Raw genomic sequence first — 25774 nt, 5'->3', positions numbered from 1 at the left:
TTCGTGATTGAAACTGCAACGTGGATCCACAAGGTACAGTGTACTTTCTCGTCGAAACGTAAAGTAAGAATTAAATAAGTACACTATACACATTAGTTTTCGTGATAAATCGGCGAGTAAGCTGTGAGTATGGGAAAAATATAGTTCGTTGACATCGCAGATTGTAGGTTATAAATATAATAGTGACACATGCAGATTTGAATACTTACTTTATATGATTCCACATTTCCGACAATATAAAATGGTACTCAATGAGCATACTCGATGTGTTTCTAAAGGATGAATTTCATTATTCAATGTAAAATAACTGCATTAATGAATAGCATAAGGTGTTGACATTATCGAGTGCAATATTTTTGTCCCACCTCTACCAAGAGAGGGTACATCTGACGGCTAGAGACGGTACCATTAGTTACTAAAGTGGTTTTCTCTTTCTCTAAGTGATGGAAGCAACTGCATTCGTGATTGAAACTGCAACGTGGATCCACAACGTAACAACAGTTAGTCTCATATTCGGCAGTGTACTTTCTCGTCGAAACGTAAAGTAAGAATTAAATAAGTACACTATACACATTAGTTTTCGTGATAAATCGGCGAGTAAGCTGTGAGTATGGGAAAAATATAGATCGTTGACATCGCAGATTGTAGGTAAAGTAGCGGTAGAATGGATTACACTGGCGGCTGGGAGTGGTGGCGTGCTCCTGTAATCCAGCGACCTGGAGGCCGGGTGTAGTGGATAGTCTGAGGATGGGAGTACTGTTTCGCGGCATCCTGTGTTGATCTGGCGTCCGCACTGAGATCGCCATCAATATGGTCGCTTAAGAGGAGACTTGGGCGACAAGGTTAGGTAAGGAGGGGTGCACCGGGCCAGGCATGAAACTGAGCAGCCAAAAGTCCCCGTGGCGGTTAGCAGCGGGATAGCGTCAGGGAGTGGGAACTGTGTAGCAGCCTGTCTGATACGACCAGACCTACACCCAACTCTTTTTAGTCTCACTTGCTCTTACTTTCGGTATTCGCTCATATTCCTACGATTTCTTCCTAGATCAACAATTACGCACACATTATTTGCTAGAGAGTGTCACCCTTTCTTCGAATTCCGCAATCAGCCATTACAAAAGTCAGACACATACCGCAACACTGGACTACGTATTTTCCCGTGAAATGTATTTGTAATTGCTAACAGAGATGAGCTGCTTCACTTGTGACTTCAAAAAATAAGGAAGGCTACATTTGACACGCTTTTAAAACTGTCATCTCTCAGTATATATGTCTGTCGGAATTTATTTCCAAGTATTGGTCATGTGCGTTTCTTGCACGCAAGTGGTCAGCATAAAGGCACAAATTAGAAAAGCTTCAGGAGTGATTGTTTCTCAAAGTAAGAAATCATTTGTGAATAACAGGCCGTGCTTGACGTCTTGTCATCCGCATCAAGAACATGGAGACCACTGACGAGGCAGGTCACTCTCCTTGAAGTGCTAAGATTTAAACATGCGCTGTGTAGCGTTGGATACATCTCTGTTTCACAGTTGAAGGCAGAGAGAACGAGGGAGATTATGAATGGTAGACATAAACCACGACGTGAGTGTAAGAAATTATCGTTGTTCAGCCAGTAATCGAAATTATATTAGAAAATGTGGCACACAGCAGATGTTACATGGGGGCTTAATTAAATATGATTGAAAATACTTTTTTAGTTTTTAGTAGCTATAAGTCCGATTACGCTGTTTCGTAAACGGTTGGCCCTGACTAGAATTATTACGCAATCTGACTGCAAAGAACAACAACAAAGAATGAAATGAAAATTTCCGTTAACACAATTAATTAATTAAGTCCCCAGCAACTATGAAACCTACGAAACCAAAGCATAAGTATAACTGTTCTGTATGTGGAAGTACGACTCAACGCACATCTGGCACGGTTCTTCTTCAACAAGACAAGAATTTTTAAATACCAATTTTACTGACGTGATAAAAGAAAATTACAAATACTATAATTGCGTTAGGAAAGCAGAATTAAACTCTAATACAAGAACACACGCCAGATGCTTTGTTGACTGAACTTGTAATGACGCAATATTTAGGACACTGAAATAAAAAGAAACGGAGTTAGTTACCTCATTTATATTGATGAAAATCACTCTAATCCTTACATTATATCTCACACCGACTCTCTACTATCACATCTCAACCAGAACTCTCCAATATCACATCTCGGCAAGCACTGCCTACTAGCACATCTCAACAAACACTCTCTGCTACAACATCTCAGCACAGACTACCCCGAGTGCTCGACAGGCACTGACTACTACGAGCTCTCGACAGCACTGACTGCTACGAGTTCTTAACAGGCACTGACTAGTACGAGCTCTTAACAGGCACTGTGGAGGCGGCTTAATAATACTCTTTGGCGCAATCTCTGGCGCAGTGGCTCAGTGTAGCCACCTTTCATATGCCCCTCCTCCACAGGCCAGAATTTGATGGTATTTTTGCAGCATTGGTTGTGAACATACCACCAAATTCGTCCACAAAAATACAGACAAAAATAAAAGATAATATTAATACCAAAATACCACATAATTAGTTAAAATTTTGGCTTTGCACTGACCTTTCAATAACCTAATATATAAAATACAGTAGGCAATACAAATTCTTTTTATACATGTGGCTTTACATATTAGTTTGCACAATACACAAAAAATCAGTTTATACAAATGTTCACATAAAATACTTTTAATTGTTCAATAAAAAACAAATAGTTGATAATTCCAGCCCAGCAATGGTCAACAGGTGCAAACACCAACAAGTGACATCATTTCAGCAGAAACAGTCCATCAGTTGCACCCAGAAATGTTGAGAGCAGGTGCAGACACCAACAAGTGACATCATTTCAGTAGAAGCAGTCCATCAGTTGCACCCAGCAATGTTGAGCAGGTGCAGACACCAACAAGTGACATCATTTCAGTAGAAGCAGTTCCATCTGTGGCACCCAGTAAAGTTGAAGAGGTACACACAGCAACAAGTCACATTAGTTCAGTAGAAGCAATCCTTCAGTGGCACCCAGCAATGTTGAGTAGGTGCTGACAGCAAGAAGTAACATCATTTCAGTAGAAACAGTTCTACCAGTGGCACCCAGCAATGTTGAGTAGGTTCAGACATCGGCAAGGGACATCATTTCCATAGAAGTAGCTTCATCTGTGCACCCAGTAATGTTGAGCAGGTGCAGACACCAACAAGTGACTTCATTTCCATAGAAGTAGCTTCATCTGTGCACCCAGTAATGTTGAGCAGGTGCAGACACCAACAAGTGACTTCATCTCAGTAGAAGCAGTTCCATTAGTGGCACCCAGCAATGCTGAGTAGGTGCAGACACCGGCAAGTGACATCATTTCCATAGAAGTAGCTTCATCTGTGCACCCAGTAATGTTGAGCAGGTGCAGACACCAGCAAGTGACTTCATTTCCATACAAGTAGTCCATCAGTTGCACCTAGCAATGATGAGCAGGTCCAGAGAGCAGTCCATAATATTCACTATCACTGATTACACAGTTCATCAGCAGAAATTAAACATGTCCTAGTGGCACCAATCATGTAGAAAAAGTACAAGTAACAGTCCATAATATTCACTATCACTGATCACACAGTTCATCAGCGGAAATTAAACATGTCCTAGTGGCACCAATCATGTAGAAAAAGTACAAGTAACAGTCCATAATATTCACTATCACTGGTCACACAGTTCAGGCATGAACAATAGTTTGAATGCACATACAAATGCTTTTACACTAAACATACAAATCATAACAAACACACAAATGATGTCAGATAATTGTCGTATTAACTATTACAAATACTCAAATATCAGTAAACCTATAATATTTATGGGTGTCAGTGCAAGCCACAACAAACAAATAAAATAATATTTAGGAGATAGGTGGGTAGGATTAGGAAAGGAAAACACACAAAACACACTCACTCATCTTTCATCCACATTAAGTACTACTGTGTAACTGAATAGTGTTAATTGTGTAAATGCAATTCTGTCAAAATCTGATGTTCATCATGTGTATCAAGTAGTAGTGGCAGCAATGTATAACAGTCAATAATAGTTAAGTCAATGTCATAGTCATCATGTCAAGACCAATGTTTGCCAAGCCAGATCAAATGTACTGTTGTTGAACAACTGTCAGTGAGCCAAGATATGCAAATACTTCCTCTCTTCAAAAAAAAGTATATACTGCTTATTGATTTAACAAAGTGTGTATAGACTATCTTCCTTCTACTTTAGTGTTCTAGTCTGCTATCTTCATCCTCCTTGTTCCATAAGACCAACAAAAAAATATGCTCCTCACTTACTTTACTTCTTATACACCAAAACTCCAATAATCATCAGCATCACATAATCTCAATACTTCAATAATACCTCTTACGTCGATACATATAAACCTTATCATTAATAGCATTTACCTTACCTCTTGTCCACAAAAACTCCAATAATCATCAACTTCATATAATCTCAATACCTCAACAATACCTCTTCAATACATCGATACATATAAACCTTATTACCAATATCACTTCACTTACATAACAACTCTTTCCTCTAGTCAGTCTCCTCGAACAAGAACAGATAAAATCCTAGTGCAAATTTCATCATCCCATACAATCCCAAGACACACTGTCAACACACAACCTCTGTGTAATCCATCTGACCCAAATCTTCTACTCATTATGAATTATTAACAAAGAAATGCATACATGACCTTTAACAGACTTAGTTCAAATAACTCTCAGTAATTAAGTACGATTACGGAATGTGAATGATCATAATATTTCACAGTGTGTACACCACTTCAAGAATTATGGCAAACAGAAGCAAACATGTGGAGTATTTCTTGTGTCAAGTGTCACTTCCTATTTCAATTGCTCACGAAAAATGCAGTGTATTAACTGTCAATGGTCTAAACCTAGTAATGGTATGTTATGTCGTTAGCGTCCTTCCTATTAGCATAAAGTTATACAGCTTCCATAAAACCTCAGCTCATGTGACTTCTATGAAGTTCTTTGTACCAATGTCGTTCGTCGAATTATAGCAGTTCATTTTCTTATCTTAAAAATATAAGGCACTGAGCGTAAGTAAAACAAGCAATAGCGAGTAAATATACCAGTAGAGAACAGAATGTCAACAAGTGGATGCAGCACAATTCTTACAACGAGGCTCTGCCAAGCGAACAATCTATAATTAATCCAATAGTGTGACCTAAACTCTATATTCGTACACTGTACATCAGCATTGCTATAGACCAAATTAAAGAGTAGTTGTGACGACAAACAGAAATGTATAAATATGCAATCCATACGCATAGCAGCAAACATATGTTATCTAACATAATAAACAGGTCATTAGCATCATATCAGCATAAGCAAATAAATGTTCATATGTCATCTTAATAAGTAAACATGAAGGCGCAAGCAGATAAATGACAAAGTGTAACCTACATACCTAACCACATCAGCACAATAAATCAGGTGACAATTATAATTTAAATAAATAAGCACAGCAGACACATAATTAAAAAAAAAATGACATCAGTGAAAAAGCAGTGCAGCCAAGCGATGCATAATATACACAAGTTACAACCCAGTTCAAACCTAGTTCATTAATAATCATTGTCAAAATCAGTTAACGTACGCAAGCACGTCGCTTCACAAGTAAATTCATAGAACATGAAATTAGCACAAAGTATGAATCACGCAATCGCGAGCAGCAAATTACGTCTAAAGTACGTACCTAAGTGGAAATATGTTACCTGAAAAATAAACTCAATTAATAGTTACCTTTTTAGTTTAATAGTTTCTTCTTCGAAATTACATTCTTCCTGAAAATTTCTCGATAGCAAGTCCTCTTAACGTCGGAGGCACACAGAATTTACCTGAAGTTCTTAAATATTTTATACAACCGTATCCTGAAAAATACTGAATGTTAATAACATAATTCATCAAGTCACTATAGCTTTATATTGAATTTAGTCGGAGAAATTAAACTGTGTATTTGTTTAAGGCTGTCAGTGCATTCGCACTGAGCACTCGATCAGCTGTAGGCGCGTGACGTAGGAAGCAATTGTTCGCGGTCAACGACTGCCTTGTGCGGCGCGCAGACTTGACTGTTGCTTTGAGTATGTGCCGCCGCCAAAACACAGCGCGGTATCCCTGTACTCTCCGCATGTTTACATGTAGCTGTGAGTTTCTCTAAAGTATGTCATTCCACAAAAATTTTTGCGTTAGATATATGATGTATTCCTTTAGAGCGTCGAGATTTAAGAGTTTCTACTTCGACAGTGTTATCATGAATAATTTTACGAATTCTATATGGACCGTTATAAAGCAGAAAAAATTTGCGACACAAGCCTTTTCCTTTGTCAGACAAACGGTGGGACTTAATTAACACCTTCTGACCAACTGACAAGATTTTTGAACGACCAGGACGCTTAGCTGATTTCTCTCTTCTAGCAGCCGCAGATGCAATATTTTGCAGAGCCATGTTCACAACTTCAGAATGCCATAGTTTCCGTGTAGGCGGAAAAGGAACGATTTCAGATATGCGATTTTCCGGTGCTTTGTTTTTTAATATCAGTAAAGGCGGTATAGAAGTTGAATCATTAGGGAGTTCATTCAGAATGTTTTCAAAAATATGAAGATACTGATCCCAAGTTCTGTGATTCTGATGACAATAAAGACGACACAATTTATTGATTTCCTTCATCCATCTCTCTGAAGCGTTAGATTGAGGGTGAAAAAGTGAAATGAAAATTGGTTTAATTTTACGACGCTGTAGAGTACGAAGCCAAATTTTAGAACGAAACTGTGATTCATTATCTGATATAACCTTATCAACATGACCAACTTCTTTAAGAAAATGTTTGATGAAAGCGTTAGATACTGAACGAGCTGTTGCTTTGCGTAAAGGTGTAAAACACACATATTTTGATGTTAACTCCACCGCTACGAAAATGTATGCAAAACCATTAGTAGAACGAACCACTGGACCGAACAAATCGACTGCAGCCATCTCCTTTAATTTCGCTGGAATGATAGGAAACAACGGTGCTCTGTGAGAAACTGTTGGCGGCTTAGCCTTTTGACATAATTTGCATTTGGCAAGAACAGATCGAATACGTTTTTCCATATTACTGAAGTAGCAATTTTCTCGTAATTTATGAAAGCATTTTCTGGGACCAAAGTGTGCATAACTGAAATGCGTATACCAAATCAATTTATTGACCCATTCATCAGGAATACAAACTAACCAAACAGAGTTGTCGACCGATTTTCGTTTAAAAAGAATGTCATTGCGAACTAAATAATGCTGTCTAATCGCTACGCTTTCCTTTCTCCTCCACTTCTCCTTAATGTCCTTCCAGATTGGATCCTTATTTTGCTCCTTAGCGATGTCCTCGAGCGAAGACGAAATAATGTTCTCAAACGCAACACCTTGAATATACATCAAACAATAATTGTTTTCTATGCAATCCTCTTCAGCACTTTGTTTCAAACCCATAGGTGCACGTGATAAAGCATCAGCAACAATATTTGAAGAACCCTGTATGTAAACAATACTAAAATCAAATTCCTGTAGATACAACGCCCATCGTGACAATCTGCCATGAGTTAATTTTGTTGACATAAGAAATTCCAGAGCTCGATGATCGGTGTAAACCTTAGTATGTCTGCCAAACAAAAATGTGCGAAATTTTGTGAAAGCCCAAACAACAGCCAAAGCTTCAAGTTCCGTAATCGAATAATTCTTTTCTGATTTAGAGAGAACACGACTTCCAAATGCAATAGTTTTCTGTACTACAACGTCGTCTTCTTCTATCTCTTGAAATAAATGTGCCCCTAGGCCTTTGTATGATGAGTCCGTCGCTAAACAAAAATCTTTAGATAAATCCGGATGTGAAAGAAGTGGAGCAGCAACTAAAGCATCACGAAGTTGTTCAAATTCTGACTGAGCTTCCTCATCCCAACACCAATTATATTTCTTTCCAGATAGTTCACATAAACGAGGTGTGGCCAAATCGTCCAATTTAACAAAGCGTCTAAGAAAATTACAGACACCAAGGAAACTACGAACATCACGTTTTGTGGTAGGAACAGCATAGTTACGAATAGCGTCTAATTTTTCTGGATCAGGAAGAATACCTTCTGTAGAAATAATGTGACCGAGAAATTTCACCTGAGAACGACCAAATTCAGATTTTTCCAAGTTCACTGTAATGCCAAATCTAGCAAAAATACGTAATAATGAATCCAAAATTTTGTTGTGCTCACTCCAAGAATGTTTAGCAATAAGAATATCGTCAACATATGAAGTAATATTGTCACGAAGATAAACAAGTAAAATTTCATTTAAGCTACGAATGAATGCTGCAGAAGACACAGTAAGTCCAAACGGTAATTTCCGAAACTGGTAACAGTTACCAAAGGCTAAAAAGGCAGTGTATTTTCTACAATCAGGGTGGAGTTCTATTTGCCAAAAACTTGCGCGCATATCAATCGTGGATAAAACTTTAATTCCATGAAAATGTTGAAGAAGTTCATCTAAATTTTGTGGACGGTCAGTTTCAGGAATGATGATATTATTTATCTGTCTGGAATCCAGAACCAAACGAATTGACCCATCCTTTTTAAGAACAACGTGTAATGGGCTGGTATAAGGACTGACTGCAGGCTCAATAATGCCCTGATCTAACATGTATTGAAGTTCATTCTTAACCTTGTCTCTGTAAGCCAGAGGAATAGCGTACGTTTTTCCTCGAAATGGTGTGTGTTCTTTTACTTTAAATAAATATTGTAAGCCTTGTATAGTTCCTGTATGATGACTAAATTCTGTAGCATGTGAAGTCAAAATGTGGTGCAGCTCTTCTCTTGCAATGTCATCTGGCACTTCAGCTTTCTTAACCTTTTCATTAATTAATTCTTCGCTATTAATTATATTATCCATCGCGTCTCTGTATCTATTGTCATTGTCATGAATAAACACACTGTCGTCATAATGCTCAACGAAAACGTCAGAAGTAAGAAACCTTAAACATTTTGTATCTGACTCAGATCTTGTTAAACACTCGAAAAATTTCAAACTTTTCGGCATTCCGGCAACAGTCAAATTCACACTTCCTTCTTTAAAGTTCAAAATTGCCTTATGTGCGTTAAGAAACTCCATACCTAATATAATTTGTGTACTGAGTAATGGAACAATAATAAAATTAGTAGAAAATTCGTATCCTTGACAAATGAAATTTAAGTTGGTCTGTTGTTTGACTTCCACACTTTTTCCAGAAATAGCACCTCGAATTGTAGTTTTAGAAATAGGTAACACAGGACAGGCAATAGTTCTTTCACATATACGAAAAACTGATTCACTAATGACATTCAACGGGCTCCCAGAATCTAAAACTGCAGTGAACTTATTCTTACCCACACATACTTCAATAACAGGATGTAAAAACGCGTCTACATTATTTTCCTTTTCGTCTAACAAAATGTCTCTCATGTCTTCCAGGCGTACGTAGTGTAAAGTCGTAGTGTCATTACTTTCTGAACCGTCTATATTGCTGCCAGAAGCCGAAGCTGCAAGTCATTGTCGATTGTTTGCGTCACGTCTTTGATTATTCGCGTCATTTCGCGGATCAATTTCTACTATTTGCACTTGTCTCTCTGAAGTTCTGTCACGTGGAGGATGCCAATTAGGTCCCTCCTGTCTGTTAGATGCAAATTCTGGGTTGTGTCTGTTATTAAAATTTCTATTTTCCTGTCTGTCTGCATAACTACTTCTTGTATAATTTCGACTGTCACTTCTGAAATTATTGTTGTATCTACTACCCTGATTATTTCTGTAGTAAGAATTTCTATTACTGTTTGAATAATTTCTGTCTTGATGATACCGATTATTGTTTCCGTATGATTGATCATTCCGGTACGAATTACCGCTATTGTCTGTGTAATTTCTGTTAGAACGTCTGTTATTGTCATAAGGCAGGTATCTGTTGTCCTGTCTGTTACGTCTGTCATTCTCAAAGTTACCCATATAACGCCCGTTCCGATCATTATCCCTTTTCTCTGAAAATCTATTGTAATTACTGTTACTGAAAAAATTACAAGAAGTCCCATCGTCGTTGTCATACTCGAGTTCTTGTAGCAAAGTCTTAAAAGTCTCAATGTCGTCTTTACATGTTCCAGCTAAAGCAATTTGTCTTATGGATTGTGGCAGCTTAGTTAAACAAATGCGGATTAATTCAGTCGGGCTATAAGGGTTGGAAAGGAACTGATTCTTTCGAATCATGTCTTCAAAATATTCCGCTGGCGTGCGGAACTCAGACTGTTTGAAATTACGCTGCATAATAAGACTGTGTTTGACTCTGTCTTGCGTGTTTTCGGACCAATATGCCGATAGAAATGCATGATAAAAATCATTCAGATTATTACAATCTCTAATGAGTGCGCGCATCCGCGTCGTCGGTTCGTTTTCTAAATATCCACACATAAATTCCAGTTTGTGACTTAGTGGCCAATTTGGTGGGAGTGCGTACATAAATTGATCTAACCATGAACATGGATGAATGTCATTCTTAGACTTGCGGAAGATCTTAAATTTCCGAACAGTCAAAAAGTATTTATAGTCAAAGTTTTCGCCTCGTGGCGACAAAGACCTACCCCGTCTGTCCCAGTCCCAATGTCGATTATCGTCAAGTTCGCGCGCCTGGCGCTCTCTTGTTGCATCCCGTAAATGAAACAAATTATTTTCTTCAAACCCCTCTGCTATCTGTGATTCTAAATTTCTTCTACTGTCTTTTCCTACAATTTCGCCTTCGATTTGTTTGACTTGCTTTCGTAGAGCCTCAACTTCCCTTTTAACGCGTTCATTAAATTTTCCCTGATTTTCAACATGTTTATTTATGTTCTGATACTCTTCGGTTTCTGCAAATGGCAATGGTGCTGTATCATCTGAATCTCTGTCCCCACTTAAACTAAGACTTGTCAGTTTATCTGAAATCTCCTCAACTCTTTCCGACAAATCACCTATTTGTTCTTTCTGTTTATTTATGTCTTCCGTAAGTGTCGCGACTCGGGTTTCAGTATTAACACATTTGGTAGCTAACTGTTCATATTGTTGTGTTAGATTATTTAATCTGTCATTTGGTACGGATTCCTCGATTCTCTCAAATATTTCTTCCTTATCTTTTGCACATTGTAAATTTAACTCCGAAAATTTCTGTACTATCACGCGATCTCTTTCTTCCTGTTCTCTATCCTGTTCCCTTTGTCTGATTTCTACTGCAATTAATCTATTATTTTGAGCATTCAAAATTGGTTGTACTTCTTCTCTGATTTCTTTCTTTAATTCATCTTTCATATTTTTGAAACATGTCCCTATTCGTGAGTCTAACCGTGTTTCCAAAGTTCCCATCTCTGTTATAAATTCAGATCGTAAAGTTCCCATCTCTGTTTTAAATTCAGATCCTAACCGAGTTTCCATTGTTCCCATCCGTGTTTCCATTGTTCCTATTTGTGATCCCAAATTTAATATAGCACTCATCAACTGCTCCATATTAAATGGTTCAGAATTCTTTTCGCCACTAACATTTCCCGCAAAACGAACTTCCTTCTGCGTAGCCATAAGGCTATCTGTGTTCGATACTATTCCAGAATCTTCTGTCGTTAATCTCGGATTCTGTGAGTTTTCTGATTGAGAAAAATTTTGAAATGGTTCCAGACTATTTTCCCGACTAATTAAATTATTTTCCACTTCATTATCCATCATACTGTTGTCCTGTGTTGGCGAGTTCGCCATGTCAACAATTTCGTCATTCCCAATATTCATCATTTTCGCCTTTTTCATCGACCGCATAATCATTTACAAAACATACAAAAAATTCGTCACTGTACGAAAATTACACACAATGACTCTTTATCTCCAACAATACCATTTACATGAAATGTTTCCCTCAAACACGATTAACAAACAATTGACATAATTGCACTAGATTGTCAAACGTGTACACAAGACAACAAATCAAATTCTGAGAAAAAATACCATTAGAAGAATGACAATTACCAAATCTACACTTGCAAAATAGACTACAATTACTAACTACAAATTACTACAACAATACTACCGTCTACTATTTTTTACAATCAGAAGAATCCAAGGGACGATCCGAAGCAGCGGTCGCCATTTGCATGGGGGCTTAATTAAATATGATTGAAAATACTCTTTTAGTTTTTAGTAGCTATAAGTCCGATTACGCTGTTTCGTAAACGGTTGGCCCTGACTAGAATTATTACGCAATCTGACTGAAAAGAACAACAACAAAGAATGAAATGAAAATTTCCGTTAACACAATTAATTAATTAAGTCCCCAGCAACTATGAAACCTACGAAACCAAAGCATAAGTATAACTGTTCTGTATGTGGAAGTACGACTCAACGCACATCTGGCACGGTTCTTCTTCAACAAGACAAGAATTTTTAAATACCAATTTTACTGACGTGATAAAAGAAAATTACAAATACTATAATTGCGTAAAGAAAGCAGAATTAGACTCTAATACAAGAACACACGCCAGATGCTTTGTTGACTGAACCTGTAATGACGCATTATTTAGGACACTGAAATAAAAAAAAAGGAGTTAGTTACCTCATTTTTATTGATGAAAATCACTCTAATCCTTACATTATATCTCACACCGACTCTCTACTATCACATCTCAACCAGAACTCTCCAATATCACATCTCGTCAAGCACTGCCTACAAGCACATCTCAACAAACACTCTCTGCTACAACATCTCAGCACAGACTACCCCGAGTCCTCGACAGGCACTGACTACTACGAGCTCTCAACAAGCACTGACTGCTACGAGTTCTTAACAGGCAGTGACTAGTACGAGCTCTTAACAGGCACTGTGGAGGCGGCTTAATAATACTCTTTGGCGCAATCTCTGGCGCAGTGGCTCAGTGTAGCCACCTTTCAATGTAAATAAAAAATTTTCGGCATTCGTTATAAATATAATAATGACACATGCAGATTTGAATACTTACTTTACATGATTCCACATTTTCGACAAAATAAAATAGTACTCAATGAGCATACTAGATGTGTTTCTAGAGGATGAATTTCCTGATTCAATGTAAAATAACTGCATTTAAGAATAACATAATGTGTTGACATTATCGGGTGCAATATTTTCTTCGCACCACTACCAAGAGAGGGTACATCTGACGGCTAGAGACGGTACCATTGGTTACCAAAGTGGTTTTTCCTTTCTCTAAGTGATGGAAGGAATTGCATTCGTGATTGAAACTCTAACGAGGATCCACAAGGTAACAACAGTTCGTCTCATATTCGGCAGTGTACTTTCTCGTCGAAACGTAAAGTAAGAAATAAATAAGTACACTATACACATTAGTTTTCGTGTTAAACCGGCGAGTAAGCTGTGAGTATGAAAAAAAAATAGTTCGCTGACATCGCAGATTGTAGGTAAAGTAGCGGTAGAATGGATTACACTGGCGGCTGGGAGTGGTGGCGTGCTCCTGTAATCCAGCGACCTGGAGGCCGGGTGTAGTGGATAGTCTGAGGATGGGAGTACTGTTTCGCAGCATCCTGTGTTGATCTGGCGTCCGCACTGAGATCGCCATCGATATGGTCGCTTAAGAGGAGTCTTGGGCGACCAGGTTAGGTAAGGAGGGGTGCACCGGGCCAGGCAGGAAACTGAGCAGCCAAAAGTCCCCGTGGCGGTTAGCAGCGGGATAGCGTCAGGGAGTGGGAACTGTGTAGCAGCCTGTCTGATACGACCAGACCTACACCCAACTCTTCTTAGTCTCACTTGCTCTTACTTTCGGTATTCGCTCATATTCCTACGATTTCTTCCTAGATCAACAATTACGCACACATTATTTGCTAGAGAGTGTCACCCTTTCTTCGAATTCCGCATTCAGCCATTACAAAATTCAGTCACATACCTCAAGACTGGACTACGTATTTTTCCGTGAATTGTATTTGCAATTGCTAACTGAGATGAGCTGCTTCACTAGTGACTTCAAGAAATAAGGAAGGCTAGATTTGCCACACTTTAAAAACTGTCATCTCTCAGTATATATGTCTGTCGAAATTTATTTCCAAGTATTGGACATGTGTGTTTCTTGCACGCAAGTGGTCAGCATAAAGGCACATAGGAGAAAACCTTCTGGAGTGATTGCTTCTCAAAGTAAGAGATCATTCGTGACTCACAGGCGGTGCTTGACGTCCTGTCATCCGCATCAAGAACATGGAGACTACTGACGAGGCACGTCACTCTCCTTCAAGTGCTAAGATTTAAACACGCGCTGTGTAGCGTTCGAGACATCTCTGTTTCACAGTTGAAAGCAGAGAGAACGAAGGAGATTACGAATGGTAGACATAAACCACGACGCGAGTGTAAGACATTATCGTTGCTCAACCCTTAATCGAAATTATGTTAGAGAACGTGGTACACAGGAGATGTAAATGAAAGATTTTCGGCATTCGTGATAAATGTAATAATGATTTACGCAGTTTTTGTAAACATACTTTACATGACTCCACATTTTCGACAGAATACAATGGTACTCAAAGATCATTCTACATATGTTTCTAAAGGATGAATTTCCTTATTCACTGAAAAGGAACTGCGTTAAAGTATAGAATAATCTGTTGACATTGTTAATCGTACCACTACCAAGACAGGATATATCTGATGGCTGGAGTTCCAAAAGTGGTTTTTCTTTCTCTAACTGATGGAAGGAATTGCATTCGTGATTCAAACAGCGATATGGATCCACAAGGTAACAAGAGCTCGTGTCATATCCAGCAGAGCACTCTGTCTCGTCGAAACGTAAAGTAAGAAATGATTATGTACACTATACACTTTAGTTTTCGTGATAAATCGGCGAGTAAGCTGTGAGTATGGAGAAAAAATAGTTCCTTTACATCGCAGATTGTACGTAAAGTAGCGGCAGAAAGGATTACATTGGCGGCCGGGAGTGGTGGCGTGCTCCTGTAATCTAGCGACCTGGAGGCCGGGTGTAGCGGATAGTCTGATGATGGGAGTACTGTTTCACAGCATCCTGTGCTGATGTTGGGCATCTGATGGAGTACGAGGCTCTTATATGTACGACGACGAACATGTTTCCGCCGGTGTGTCACGACCTATTATTTCATCTGTAGGTGGGTGGGATGGCGCTCCCCGAGTTCATTCTTCCATACGTCTTCCACACCATCAACCAGATCGGTCGCATCGTGGATGACTACACATACTTTGCTAAAATATTGCAAAGCTCTGGGGGAGACGGGCTAGTGCACTGTGTTTCTGGTCAGTCGTGGCCAGACTTTAAGCATCAGCATTTGAAGTGAATAACTGACTCATGGTGTTCGACCTGCATGGCTGCACTGTGCTACTCGTAATCTTTGTATGTATTTGTAGTAGTGTAGTGTTTGTTAAGCATATCTTATGTTCCTGTACGTTTGTCTTAGAAATCGAAAAAACTCAGAATTTTTCCTGTGACATCATAAATTTAGTTTATGTTTACCGAGACTTTACCATGACGTGTTTATTTTTACGAATATGAGACTGTACACACTAAGATATCACAACCACTATAGTAATGTAGGGAATGCGTAACTATCGTTTATTGTGTTTACCTATTGCAGTGTGTTACCTGTGTATTATTTAAAGTCTTTTTACAGCTTATTTTTCGTTAAATAAGGGTTTGCAATATATATCCATGTATCTTTACTTATATATCATGGATAATATTGAACAATAATAATACTTAACAACCGATTAAGGTTTGGAAAATATGGGAAAATATGGAACATGGTAAAAATGTGGAAATATAGGCAAAAAGTGAAACTATGACAAAAATGGAAACCATGGAGAAGATGTAAAATGTGGAAAACATGGAAAATGAGAGTGCTTACATTTCTGTCCATATTTTGATTAAATTTAATTTGTTATACACAAATACCCATTAGTAGGTCGCTGCCCTTCACCTTAGTATCGAAACTCACATAATTATAATAACAAAAATTATTCATAAGGCAAACCTGATGGTTCTCGACCTTTGGTGCCCAAACCTCGAATGGAGCATCCCACACAACTTCTCCAGCAATAAAAAAGGTTAAGGGGGTGGATAAGGGGGGGGGGGGGGATTGGACTCCAGCTCAAAATTGACGGAGGAAATGTACGTGGGCAGAACATGAAATCTGAGAATCGGGTGAAGATTGATTTGAAATGACGGTGTGGACGGTGTGTGGGGAGGCCTGCTGGAGAGGGTTTGGGAGGGGGGGGGGGGGGAATGGAAAGGAATGCATGGACAGAGTGAGAAAGCTGATACTCAAGGTCAAGGTGACATCGTTTGGCCAGCTGCCTCAGGTGTATGGTTAAGGGTGGAGGTGACTTTAAATATGCCTCATGACGCTTCTCTTATGTTCAAGTGTAACCCGACATTGGAAGTCCTTATCAGGTTTATAGATAGGCCTGGGGGAAGTGTTGTGCAACGTGACTCTGGAATTCATTTTAAAGTTAAATATTATCAAGGTTGAATGGTCAAACGTCGATGTCGTCTCATACGCTCACTACTTAACTACTGCTTATCAGTTGCAGCATTGTATACTACCTCCAGAAGTGATTCACCATCCAGTGTTTACCTGGTCCAGAACTGTACTCAGTAACTAATCTCATCTAGAAGAATTTGTCTTTACCTACACTACTGCTATGTAATCCCTGCAGGTTTAGGTGTCATTAACGTTTTCCTTTGTCACTTAAGATTAAAAGGCCAATGTGTTATTTGACCCATGTGTTATTTGCCACGCTACATAAATTTGATGTATTTTCTGTATACACATTTTAGACCGAGCGAAATCGCGCAGTAGTTAGCACACTGGACTCGCATTCGAGAAGACGACTGTTCAACCCCTCCTTTGGTCATCCTGGTTTAGGTTTTCCGTGGTTTTCCTAAACCGCTAAATGTAATGCCGGGATTGTTCCTTCTAAAGGACACGGACTCTTTCCGTCTTCATCCTTCTCTAATCCGAGCTTGTGCCCCGTCTCTAATGACCAAGTTATCTCCTCTTCCTCCTACTAAGTACAAGTATTTTCATAGGCCAACGTTGTATAAATTAACAGGACATTAAATATCCATATTTGAGATTGATTGTGAATGGACTGTGAAACGTGTATCAGGAATTCTTTTCAATTATTGACTTTTCTAACCCACTGGCTTATACAGCCGGCTCACCCGCAGTATTCAAGTTCGTTATTACGTTGCCGGCTGTAAGGCTAATAGACCGATAATAGCTGGACCACTGGAGAGCTGAGAAATCAATCTGTATAGTTGTTTATAACATACTCTATTTCTTTCTATATTTTGGAAGCTATAAGCAGTCGTTTTCTGGATTTTTTTAAATAAATCTCTGCCAATCCCGTCAAGAAAACACCCTCCAGGAGTTGTACAGTTTGCAGGGCAAGGAAGAAGATAAGTGATACACGACATGACTGTGTCAAATGTGTAGTGATGTTGAACATGTCTGTACTTTTTCAGGTTCACCAAACCAACAAAATCGTCTAAAACCGTATTATCTTCAATACTCATCACCAAAATACATAGTAAGGATAGATTTATAAAAAGTTCCTATAAAAAATATATAAAGTTGAGAAAAGTGTATAAAACGACAGGTGCTGATTTTCGTAAATTTAAATAGTAAATATAGGGTCGACTATGGAGAAATATATTAGACAGTAAAGGGGTTAATAGGAAAATTGATAAGCTACCTGTTGAAAACAGACATTCAGACTTAGGAATCGATCTACATTTATCTTAAAGGAAGGAAACATGATTAACGTCTTCACAATTTGACACTTGAAGCTAAAGTACAGCAGAATATGCATTTTCTAGGATACTAAGTACAAGTATTTTCATAGGGCCACAGTGTATAAATTAGCAGAGCAGAAAATATTATTTCGCTCCAGTACCCACATTGGAGATTGATTACGAATGGACTGTAAAACGTGTATCAGAAATTCTTTTCAGTTATTGACTTTTTCTACACAAAGACAAAGGAAACTCTTGGATGCACATGGTAAGAAATGATTTCACGTATTGTCAGTTAAAAAACCAAGCCACGTATGTAACATATATCCCTTTTATCTTCTTCAAAAGTGTTTTCTCTCTTTGTCTGCAAACATAATAGCTGATAGCGGGTGACCGAAATTGTACAATCTGACCATTATTTCATACCTGTGTCAATCGTCCATCATAGCTGTTATGAGTTTGTTCTTGATGGTTATCGTCTTTATTGTGTATAAGGGTCTCTGTATGTACATTCTAAGTAACGTTTATTCGATGATTGTCAAAGAGCGGACAGGTTTTACAGATGTTTATATGATGCACACTAGAGAACCAGTTATTTTCGTCCTTATGTCTACCAGTTAACAATTGTGGATAACTTCGTACTTCAGCTAACAACGAACACATGCCCTGGGGAAGCTAATCAATCCGTGGTTCAGTGGTAGTCGCTGAAAAGTTACTGAAAACCTGACCTCGTGCATAAAAGTGCTTATAATTTTACACGTGTCGAATGCTTTCGCTGTCTTGTCTAGGGTCAACGAAATAGTTCTTATATCACTTTGTCTTTTTACTGCGTCAGTACCACCAACTTCAGGCGCCACTCTAAAACTCTCACTGACAACATCATACAAACAATTGGAACACCTGTAATTATTCTTTACTAATGATGATATGAAGATATTTACAGTTTTATTGTATTCTTTTTATTTACAGTTGCATTGCTCAAACTTTTCAGCACAGTAGTACAATATTTCCAACGATCCAGGGTTTATTTGTTAAGAAAATCAAAGGGCTATCTAATACTTTCCATCTTCCAAGTATATTTGTATCGCCCTCTCGCGGATCTGGTCGTACTTCTTAAACAAGGGACTAGTCTTCTGTAGTAGTTCCATCCACCTCTTGATATTTTTGTACTTCGAGAGGTCTACTCTACCCTTTTTTGGAAACTGAAATAGAAAAATAAACAAAAAATGTTGATATTAAAATGATTCGTTGCGCCCAAAAAACAATAGAATAGAAAGTACAGAATGTGTTCGTCACATAGTGTAAAAATTTCACAGCTGAAGAAAACTCGAAAGATTAACGAATAAAGAGCTTGGTCTGCAAATGCCAACAGGAAAAGGAATGATCCCGAAAATTGATGAAAGTCCGTAGCACCATTCTCTCCAGTACCAGAGTCTAGGAAAGAAACGTTTCGTGATGGTATAAGTACAGGTCCAGTCGCGTTAGATAATAATTTCTTTTTGACAAATGATAGGTATTCCCTTCCTCTGTACTCTTAACGAAAAATTTGAATTTATTCACCAGCGCCCATGGCAGGCGGCTACATGGTACTGAAGGCCAAGGCGTCAACGGACGACTAGACATCGTATTTTTATAACTAACGTAGTGTACTCCTCAAACAACACAATGAAGAAAGGATATTCTGGTTCACTGAATAATTATCTACCAGAACCTCCGACCTGTTCACCCAACATTTTCTGGGCCACTACTAACAAATATGATACAGGGATTTACACGAGTCACTAGATGACTCTATAGTATCCCATCACTAAAGAAGCAGGTTAATCAGTAAACAAATGCGAAACTGAGGTTGGTTCACAAATGGCAGCAATGTCCGACTACATGTAACACGATGCCTTAACTGAAGTTGGCTCAAGGCGTAACCTTCCGTCCACGGTAGCAATGCGCCTGAGTTCGCAAAGTAATTTTCAAACAGCACTATATAATCGTCGATTGTGTCGTTTCCCGGTTAAAGCTCCTTAGATGATTTTGATACTTCAGCGATTCTGCATAATGAGTTCCTTCTGCTTCCACTTAAAAGCCTTACATTTCCTTCACTAACTGCTGAACAAAAAGAAATTACTGATTTAATGCGTAAAGATAAGCATCTGCTGCAGCTATCAAATTTTGAGAATTTATGTCCGAGGAGAGCAGAAAACTCTTTCCCACATCGGCGACGAAAATCTGCAAACCTCCGTCTACTGGATCACATTTCAGGAAGATTTTTCATCTTCACTTACAAAAATTACAGCTTGTGTTTCCATATATGTTTGTGCCACGTGGAGGGCTAACAAATTTTCATGGAAAATACGCAATAAAGCTGTCACTCTCATACCATATTACCATGAACGCTAAGCCAGCATCTGAGGTATTATAAGTTTACCAAATGTTACACAGTGCGTTTGGAGATTTGGTGATGTAACACGAGATTAAGGACCTAACCACTATAATAAGATGACAAAAATAGTCACGCAAAACTTAATACACATATACACAGTTCAATACTCGGTCTCTGAAGTATCTATTGCTGAAATTATATGGTTAGCCAGACTTCACAAAACATCCATTTGTATCCAAAATTACGTCTATAATGCATGCTGCACAGATTATTAGCCTTGTGGTGATTATTTGTAATAATCTAAAACCGCACTCCAAGAGTTTACTACTTTAACTAAAGGAACATATACCGTCTTCCCTAAATAATCGACAATGGCTTTCAAGACTACGTAGATCACAGAAATTTGATAAAGCAACATTGCAAGTGAAAGAGATGTTTCTTACTTTCGAACGTGTAGTCGTTTTGCAAGAAGACCAAAATGAAGTTTAAATACCTAAGATATTTAGGTAACAGACTGAATCAGTCTTCAACGTGCAGCACCTCAATCAATGTAAGTTTTTGTCTATAAATATTCATCGTATACGAGAAAAGTCTTCAGTTATAAAAAAGGAACGTGATATTAAGTTTGATGTACCGTGCGGCTATCTGCAGCACTGTGTAAGATTCATTGTAAGTCCTAAGTTTGTATATATATATTTTTTAACCAATTCTACACTGAAACAAACAAGATTTACTGCTTCAACTAGTACCCAAACACCGTTCCTAGTTGATGTAATGTGGTTTGCGCTTAAAACATGTGGTTGTTTTTCTAGTAGGACAGATCGCTTGTTTCGTGTAAATCATTTCATATTTACTGGAGAAACCTGCAAAACTGAGGTCTAAATTGGAAGTGACTGCACCTATAATTGAGAATACAGGACCTGAAAAGCCATTGTGGTTAAAATAAATCTTGTTAAATAGATACAGTTGATACAGTTATGGATATATGCTAATACATAAAATTAAGGAAAATCTTTCATCTAAGCAGACGAGTCACAGAAGACAAATGTGAATACCTAGTTGATGGGATATTTGAGACCTTATCTTCAAAATCTGCATAATTTATTACACGAATTTGCGGTCAGAAACGTATTGCATGTCTGAGAAAGGGCGCAATTATAAAGAATTTGGGAAAATGTAAAAAAAAAATTAAACTTTCATAGAATATTCTGAACATGAAAACTATAGTATAGTTTAGAATGGAGTAGCTGTAAGGAGTAAAACAAACGGTACTGTCTCCCCACAATTGCATACTGATAGAGAACATGGCGTTCTAGTGGCGAGGGAAATTACTTACGTCAAGGAATGTGATTGTACAGTAGCAACAGTAGTCAGCAATGGTTAAGTTGTCCCCGGCAAGAAACTTGTTGGTGGTCAGGAAGCGTTCCAGAGTCTCCAGGCCGTCTACTAAGTTGTCCCTCAATTCGTCGCTCGGCTCCTTTTTCTGAAGACAGAGATGTATTCTGCAAAAACTGACTTGATATCTTCATTAAAAGTTAATGTAATTAGAGTCTCAGATAAGGCTCAGGCTATGCAATAAATGAGTGAAAGGGGAAACAACCTTTCTTTCAGGAGTGCTAGTTCTGCAAGGTTCGCAGGAGAGCTTCTGTAAAGTTTGGAAGGTAGGAGACGAGGTACTGGCAGAAGTAAAGCTGTGAGTACCGGGCGTGAGTCGTGCTTCGGTAGCTCAGATGGTAGAGCACTTGCCCGCGAAAGGCAAAGGTCCCGAGTTCGAGTCTCGGTCGGGCACACAGTTTTAATCTGCCAGGAAGTTTCATATCAGCGCACACTCCGCTGCAGAGTGAAAATCTCATTCTGCATAACGTATATTCAGATGCAAATAACTTCATTGTCTTATCTAAATATTCGATGTATCTTTTCTTGTAGGTTTACCGTATCTCTCAACTTATGCTGTTGCGATGTTATTAGCACCAGCTACGAGCGATTTAATTACGTTATTTGTGATGTTTTGCACATAACAGATCTCGAAAAACGTCAAAGTCGATTGTTTCAAGTGTTTTTGAAATTGTATCCTGCTTCTTTAAGAAACTGATTTCCGCAGACTGAGATTCAAGTGCCGTAAATAAGAAGAATATCTAACAGAACCAATCGGAGCTGGTGCGTTTCTGGCGCCAGTTCCCATCGATTGTCTTTTCATCGTTGAGTCGACTTCGATGCTTATTTGTCTTCTTCACATCTTTGGCGGCGGGGGATTTTAACTGCAGTGCGCGCGGTTTGCTGTTGGCCGGTGTGCGGGTATCCGCAGTGTGAGGTGGAGTGACGTGGGACTGTGTTTGTATGCAGCACGGCGAGATGCCGAGTCGGCATGACGGAGGAGAGTGCCCAGACGCTATTGCGAGTTTAGCCGTTACAATGCAAATCTTCTGTCAGTGGTGATGGGGATTTCCTCAAGGTTGGAAGGCCAAGTTCCGTCGTCTTAGTTACAAGTTACACAGGCCGACTGAATTGGAGTCGTCGAATTGATTCGGTGGGTTGTGTTCGTATTAACTAAATATTTAAGTGTACTGTAAAATATATGGAATTGTTCCAGTTGCTTATCACTGAATTTCGTGTCTTCACTTGATACCTTGATGGCAGTTAAGGAAGTGTAACGACGGCACCAAACAGACACGTAGCTAGAAGTAGTGCGTAAGTCTGTGTCTGGCGTTCCAAGCTGCGCTGAAGTATTTTTCCAATTCCACCCGTTATGTCGTTATTTTAATCTGGCCTTTAAATGTGCGCCGAGGTTATCCTACCATTATTTTAGTGAGGATTTTAAGGGATTGGATAACCAAATTTTAAGAGCCATGACTGCCCAAGTAAGTCACGGAGGTTTATTTTGTTGGTTTCATTTGTGGCGTATATAATTGAAAGATATTGATAACTAGTTGTGCATTTAGTATTGCGTATCTCATGCCTCAGAATATTGTCTGCCACTGATGTGTTTTATGATGAAGATAACTGGCAGTGGTTGACGTGAGCAAACTGGGATAGGACTTCCACGGTGACAGAGTGATATTTAAAGCCCTGCCACCCCCTCCCCCCCACCTCACCATGTCTCAGGCTGGAGAGTTATGGTTTCTGAAGCTCAATCGCAGTACAAAGATGAGTACCTTTTCGTTTCATTTCCTGTCCCGTGTATTTATTGTATTGGTTAAAATCTTTTGGTGTGCTCTCGTCCATCACTAATTCTCATGTAGAGTGAAAGATCTTCTTGGGAAGATCTTCTCGTTATAGCCAGGTAATGAAATCAAATGGTTCAAATGTCTCTGAGCACTATGGGACTTAACAGCTATGGTCATCAGCCCCCTAGAACTTAAAACTACTTAAACCTAACTAACCTAAGGACATCGCACAACACCCAGTCATCACGAGGCAGAGAAAATCCCTGACCCCACTGGGAATCGAACCCGGGAACCCGGGCGCGGTAAGCGAGAACGCTACCGCACGACCACGAGCTGCGGACTGGTAATTAAATCATACGAACCTGGTATATGCAAGAAGTTGGCCGAGTAAACTTTAAAAATTTTGTGGCTTGTTGAACTCAGAACTTTGATGTGAGTTATGTTAGTCATACTTTTTGAATCAAGATTTTATGAACATTGCATTAGTCAATGAAAAGTTGCCCAAGTAAACCTTGAAAATATTGGTGTTTGTCGAACTCAGATCTCTTATCTGAGCTAGTAAAGTCAGTCATATTTTACGAAAGATACTTTTATGAATATTGTTTTTAGTTTACGAAAAATTGGCCGAAGAAGCCTTAAAAAATAACTGTCTGTCTCAATTCCGAACTTGGATGTGATGAAAATATGGATAAAAGAGTTTCCATGTAAGTCATGAAGTAGGTGTGATTTATGTGTCAGTCATATTGAATTAATTATGGGTCCGTGGACATGGTTTAAATTAATGTAAATGGTTGAAAGCAAAACGATATATAGAAGATTTTTGTTTAAAGACAAGCTTTGATGTAATTATGATTACTGTATTATGAGCAATATGTTTGTAATAAAGAAGTGTGTGGCAACTACAACTGATTTCGATTGTGACTTCCGTGTGTCGTTAGGGGGACACTGCACAGTCCATAAGGCTCCTTGTGAGATTATTTTCTTGTATCCTCGGCAAGTGCCACCAGACATTGAATAATAAAATTAACTAAAAGAATAAGAAACTGTTTAACCAGTAGAAAAAGATATGTATAACTCGTCAGCTTGATAGTGATTAGGGCTTCTAATGTGTAGCAATGTTCTAGTATTATCATTGGCATGAAGATAAATGCGAAGACGAGAGGGGATGAAACCTGGTGCCGACGTGTAGCTAATCTCTCACGAGGTTCAGGTGCTTCATCAAGAGATGGAAGGAAGGAACGATAAAGGTTAAATACGCTACAAAAGTATCCGGACACCTCCAAAAACATACATTTCTCATATTAAGTGCATTGCGCTGACACCTACTGCCAGGTGCTCTACAGCAACGACCTCAGTAGTCATTAGACATCGTGAGAGAGCAGGATGGGGTGCTCCTTGGAACTCACGGACTTCGAACATGGTCACGTGATTGGGTGTCGCTTGTGTCATACGTCTGTACGCGAGATTCCGCACTTCTAAAAACATCCCTAGGCCCACTGTTTCCGATGTGATATTGAAGTGGAAACGACAATGGGCACTCACAGCGCAAAAGCGTACAGGCCGACCTCGTCTGACTGTCAGAGACCGCCGACAGTTGAAGAGGTTCCGTAGAGTGTAATAGACAGACATCTATCCACACCATCACCCAGGAATTCCAAAGTGCATCTGGATCCACTGCAAGTAATATGACAGTTAGGCGGGAGGTGAGAAAACTTGGATTTCGTGGCCGTGTGGCTGCTCATAAGCCACACATGACGCCGCTAAACGCCAAACGTCACCTCACTTTGTGTACGGAGCGTAAACATTGGACGATTGAACAGTGAAAGAACGTAGTGTGGAGGGACGAATCACGGTACACAATATGGTGGTCCGATGTCGGTGTGTGGGTACGGCGAATGCCCGGTGGACATCATCTGCCAGCGTGTGTAGTGACACACTAACTTTCAGAAGCGGTGGTGTTATGGTGTTTTCGTGGCTTTCATGGAGGGGGCTTGCATTTCTTGTTGTTTTGCGTCACACTATCACAGTACAGGCCTACGTTGGTGTTTTATGCACCTTCTTGATTCACACTGTTGAAGATCAATTCGGTGATGGTGATTGCATCTTTCAACACGATCGAGCACCTGTTCATAATGCACGGCCTGTGGCGGAGTGGTTACACGACAATAACATCCCTGTAATGGAATGGCCTGCACAGACTTGTGACCTGAATCCTACAGAACACCTTTGGGATGTTTTGGAACGCCGACTTCGTGCCAGGCCTCACCGACCGACATCGATACCTCTCCTCAGTGCAGCACTCCGTCAAGAGTGGGCTGCCAATCCCCAAGAAACCTTCCAGCACCTGACTG

At 39.2% G+C, this 25774-nt stretch overlaps 1 protein-coding gene across 1 annotated transcript in view; it reads right to left on the bottom strand.

Annotated features, from left to right (window-relative positions):
• Nucleotides 1–18822: 18822 nt before the first annotated feature.
• LOC126457028 (glutathione S-transferase 1-like) overlaps nt 18823–25774 on the bottom strand; it is a 50429-nt gene continuing 43477 nt past the window's right edge. The window contains exons 5-6 of the mRNA XM_050093005.1: nt 21596–21742; nt 18823–19084 (exon numbers count right to left, since the gene is read on the bottom strand). Coding sequence (XP_049948962.1) covers nt 18935–19084; nt 21596–21742 — 297 coding nt within the window. The 3' untranslated portion in view covers nt 18823–18934. The remainder of the gene's footprint in view (nt 19085–21595; nt 21743–25774) is intronic.

This window comes from Schistocerca serialis, chromosome 2 (genome assembly GCF_023864345.2).
Source record: "Schistocerca serialis cubense isolate TAMUIC-IGC-003099 chromosome 2, iqSchSeri2.2, whole genome shotgun sequence".
Lineage (NCBI taxonomy): Eukaryota > Metazoa > Arthropoda > Insecta > Orthoptera > Acrididae > Schistocerca > Schistocerca serialis.
The sequence above is the reverse complement of the archived record's forward strand: the minus strand, read 5'-3'. Positions and strand labels throughout refer to the sequence as shown.